The 5,258-nt window shown below is 36.6% G+C and overlaps 1 protein-coding gene across 1 annotated transcript; it reads right to left on the reverse strand.

Annotated features, from left to right (window-relative positions):
* Window positions 1-1,496: 1,496 nt before the first annotated feature.
* LOC138438258 (olfactory receptor 6C2-like) lies at window positions 1,497-4,884 on the reverse strand. The gene has a single exon (XM_069586432.1). It carries the CDS (start codon window positions 4,118-4,120, stop codon window positions 3,167-3,169), a length of 954 nt encoding a protein of 317 aa, XP_069442533.1. The 5' UTR covers window positions 4,121-4,884; the 3' UTR covers window positions 1,497-3,166.
* Window positions 4,885-5,258: the final 374 nt, after the last annotated feature.

Here is a 5,258-nt window from a genome sequence, read left to right on the forward strand (position 1 = left end):
GGCTGTACCAGTTTGCATTCCCAACCAACAGTGTAAGAAGGTTCCCTTTTCTCCTCCCCTCTCCAGCCATTTATTGTTGGCAGACTTTTGATGATGGCCATTCTGGCCAGTGTGAGATGATACCTCATTGTGATTTTGATTTGCATTTCTCTTATAATGAGTGATGTTGAACACATGATTAAAATTAGTCAACAAACTGGCTACAGAAGGAAGGTACCCTTATGTTAGCTAGACTGATGGAGAAGGACAGAAATGGCACCTGCCAGTGATGGGCTAGCTAGGTGGCAAAGAGGAAAACAATGGTGCCTACCAGAACTTCTATCCTGGAGAAATTTTCACCAGATCCTTGCCTCTCTGGCACATGCACTAAAATTAGTCAATGAATCTCCTTCTCCTGTGACTCTGTTTTTTAAGCTTCTACCTCTGCACTGGGACTTAGAGTGAACTTGTGCCTGAACCTTTCAAGAGTGGAGTCTCAGTTTTTCACAGCCCTCTGGCTTTCCCTGCAGAAGGGCATGGCAACCCACTCCAGTACTCTTGCCTAGAGAATCCCATGGACAGAGGAGCCTGGTGGTCTATATGGGGTCCACTGGGTCACAAAGAGTTGGATACAACTGAAGTGACTTAGCATGCTTGCATAAGTCCTGTTGGTTTTCAAAACCAGATGTTGCACAGTTCATATTCCTGGTGCAGGTTCCCAGGGCTGGGGAGCTCAGTAAGGGGAGCTTCAGATCCCTTGTTCCTTGTGGTATCCACCCTGCTTGTTGGTCACCACACCAGGGGTGTGGGCTCTTCTTACTAGATTGAGTTTCTATCCCTCCCACCAGTCTTGATGTGGTCTTTCCTTCACATCCTTAGCGGTAGAAAATCTGTTCTGCTAGTCTTAAAGTCATTCTCAGGGACAATTGTTTTATATGTAGCTGTGGTTTTAATGTGTCCATGAGAAGAGGGAGCTCAGGATCTTCCTGGTCTGCCATCATAATCTGGAAACCATTCATTTGATTTTTTTACAATTATTTTTTCATGTAAGAGACTGGCATTTTTCCTTAAGAAATAATTCTTTTTTAAGGGATTGGGAGGCTTTTTCATTTAACATATTTGAAGGTAATGTTTTCAATATATATGAATTATGCATATAATTTTTGCGATAGTGTCAGATTTTAGATGCACAATATAAAAAAGGTTTTAGTGACATGAGTGCTATAGAAGAGAAAGCTTAGGTCTAAAAGGCAGGTTAAATAGTTTCTTCAGAGTGGTTTGTATGTTTCTGTGGTGGTGGTGGGCAGTGGGTAGAAGTAACAGCTTTAAGTGGAAATAAAATATAAATTGAGACCTAAATGAAAAATAGAAGTGTAATGAAAGAATGGCAACCTACTCCAGTATTTTTGCCTGGAAAATTCCATGGACAGAGAAGCCTTTCAGTCCATGAGGTTGCAAAGAGTTGGACACGACTGCCCATGCACACAATGGGAAAATGAGGCAAAGAACTCTTTTCTTTTTTTTTTTTTTACGGACACAACAGCAAATGCAAAACCCTAGAGATACTGAGAGAAAGTCCAAATGATGCTCATGGGGCCTGCATCTTAGAGAGATGGCAGAAAAAACAATATGAAAAATTATTTAGTAGTCTTATGAACTCTTTCAGAAAAATGGACATTTTTCAGTCCTCTAAACTGTAAGTCATTTATTTCATTAACTATTACTCTAATTATGACTTTTCTTTCAAACTTCCTTTGCAGTTATCTTAGACATTCATATATATAGTTGGTTTGTTTCTAGATTTAAAAAAATTGTTTCCATGATATACAGAATTTATTGCTTAATTTGGTTACATTTTGAGTTTAGCTACATAAATTATTTATATTTTAGTTTGAAAGTTGAACATTTTTGGCAATAACATTCAATTTATCAACTACATTTAAAAATTTGACATTGTACTTAGAATAATTCATACCCATTGAGAAAAAAACTTCCCTGGTGGCTCAGATGGCAAAGAATCCACCCACAATGCGGGAGACCTGGGTTTGACCCCTGGGTTGGGAAGATCCCCTGGAGGAGGGCATGGCAACCCACTCCAGTATTTTTGCCTGGAGAATCCCCATGGACAGAGGAGCCTGGTGGGCTTCAGTCCATGGGATTGCAAAGAGTTGGACATGACTGAGCGACTAAGCACAACACATGTAGAAAAGAGCTTTTCCTTACATTTATGTAAGATATTTATTATGTATAATCTGGGAATCTTTAAATTTTAAAATTTCAGCACTGATATGTGTGTGTTTATATGTGCTCATTTATTTATGATAAACTGCAGGATAATAGATGTTAAATTTTGCTGCCGTTTAAAATAGCATTTATTTAGACATGTATTTATTTTTGTTTTCTTTACTTTTCAATAGAAACACATTACTTCTTGCTGATTAAAGGTGTTTAAAAATTTTTTGGTACTATAGGATTATTAGCAAGCTAAATACACTTAAGAATATTACCAGCTTAAAACATGTCTGGATTGTGACCTGTCATGAACTAAGCACTCAATAAATTTTAATCAATTAAAAATTTCAGCAACATTTACTTTGGAAGATTGGAAGAGCACTTTAAATAATTTTTTTGCAAGCCCAGGAAAATATAATAAATTACTTATTTCCATGTTTGATTTGCATTAAAATTTTTTTCTTTTTCAGTTGTGTTTGGTAGATTAGAGTAAAATCAGGCTTCCCTGGTTGCTCAGAGGTTAAAGCATCTGCCTGCAAAGCAGCCAATGCTGGGAGACCTGGGTTTGATCCCTGGGTTGGGAAGATCCCCTGGAGGAGGAAATGGCAACCCACTCCAGTATTCTTGCCTGGAAAATCCCATGGACAGAGGAGCCTGGTGGGCTATACTCCACAGGGTTGCAAAGAGTCAGACAAACTGAGCTACTTCACTTTCACTATATTCACTAGATAATTATTATTACTTCTAATTAGGATTTTTTCTAGGAAAAAAAAGACTTTTCTAGGAAGAAAAAGATTTTGTTTTCAGGGAGATTAAAGGAGTGAACTCATGTGGTAGAGGGTGTTCATTCTGGGCACAAGAATTGTTTGAGAACATTAACCCGAATAGAAATCAGATCAAAAAGAGACAGATGGTTTGGCAGTTAATGGTTTATGCATTACTTTACATTTTATTTCTAGGCTTGAGCAGTCTTTTGCTTCTTGGACACCAGTACGAATTTTTTGAAAGAATCACTGAAAGCTTGTCTCACTTGTTTGTTTCTCAGAGTGTAAATGAATGGGTTCAACATAGGAGCAATAGATGTCATTAGCACTGCCACACCCTTGTTAATAGCCACTGATTCCTTTGCTGATGGTTTGACATAGACGAAGATACAGCTGCCATAGGTGATGGAAACCACAATCATGTGAGAAGAACAGGTAGAAAAAGCTCTTTTCCTTTGCTGGGCAGAGGGGAGTCTTAGAATGGTTTTGATGATGTAAATGTAGGATAGAACAACACACACAAGGGTCAGAATGAAGGTCAGCACAGCAGAGACAATAACCAACTGTTCTATGAGCCATGTGTCTGAGCATGAAATCTTCAAGATAGGAGAGGCATCACAGAAAAAATAATCAATTATATTTGAGTCACAGAATTTTAAATTTAGGAAAAGAATAAGTGGTGGTAATATGATCAACAAGCCAGATATCCAACAGCAGAGGACAAGCCTCTGGCAGACTCTGCTGTTCATGAGGGTCACATAATGCAGGGGTTTGCAGATGGCCACATAACGGTCATAGGACATGGCAGCCAGGAGAAAAAACTCTGTTACTCCAAAGACATCAGTAAAAAACACTTGAATAATACAAATAGTATATGTAATTGTCCTGTCACCTGTTGCTATGTTGTATAAATATCTAGGGATACAAGCAGTTGTAAATGAAATTTCTAATAAAGCAAACTTTTGTAGGAAACAGTACATGGGTGTTTTAAGGTGAGGATCCACTAAAGTGAGGAATATGATGGTCAGATTTCCAGTTATACTCAACATGTATGTGAGAAACAGGAACATAAAAATTGGAATCTGAAGTTGAGGGTCATCTGTCAGTCCCACCAAGATAAAGGTTGTGATTGTATGGTTTTCCATCACTGGCTACTGAATTTTATTCATTTCATATAAAATTTAAAAATATTTTCTTTGATATTTTAATCAATAAAGTGGTATCAAAGCCAGATAGCAATATAGAATGGCTACTAGATATTAATTCACTTGCAGTTTCTTCTTTAGAGTGGCAATTTATATTGCCAATGCTCTAGTGGACTTGGCTACTCAATTGTTTATTTTATTAATATTTTATTGTTTGGCAGTTTTGTGATAGATTTTAAGCTTATATTAAAAATATTGTTCTACTACCCCTTTTTATCTTTGATCTCACATTTTTAATCTGTATCCCAGACTGAATTTTCTCATGTAATTAGATTGAACCCACAATGTATTGTGACTGAATATACTTATGATTTCTTCTGACCACTAAGATTTTTTCTCTATTTTAAAGGGAAATATTTAAATATAATTATTTGCTGCATATCTTTTCTTAAAGATTTGGTCATGATAACATGTACGTATTAACTACTAATCTAGGCTCTATGCACAGGCTTTGTTGATCTATCTGTGACTTGTACTTTACATTTTGCCACTAAGACCAAATGCATGTTTATGTTATTTTGTTTTGTGTTTTAACATGCAATTTCCACATTATTGGAAAACTTGTCTGACCCTTCTTATGTCTCTCTGTTAATATGCAATTTACACTCAGAGTCCAGAGAGTTTACAACTCAGAGAGAATTTTAATGCACAGTTTATTTGCTACATGTGAAGAAATGTTTGGCTCAATGATGCACAACTGGAAAAAAGCCACATATTTTTCTTATACTTTCAGTCCATTAAGTATGGAAAATAACACCTTGTGTCACTATTGCTAAAATAAAAATAAAATTTAGTACTGAACGTACTCTCCATGTACCTGTCTTGACTTTCTTAATAAGTCTTAGAGATAGTGGCAGCACCATGGCAATTAAAAGCAGACATTCTGAGGAAATGATCTTCACCATTCAACCCTGGATTTCCGGCCTATGCCAGTATGAACTTGGGCAAGCATTGGGACCTCTCAGGCTTCCAGTTTTCTAATCTATAAGATGGAAATAGTGATAATCTTTACCATATATATTTAAAATAATTGGAAGAAACAATACTGTTATAATAAAATCTGATGTGTAGTCTGTGT

Source organism: Ovis canadensis, chromosome 3 (genome assembly GCF_042477335.2).
Source record: "Ovis canadensis isolate MfBH-ARS-UI-01 breed Bighorn chromosome 3, ARS-UI_OviCan_v2, whole genome shotgun sequence".
Lineage (NCBI taxonomy): Eukaryota > Metazoa > Chordata > Mammalia > Artiodactyla > Bovidae > Ovis > Ovis canadensis.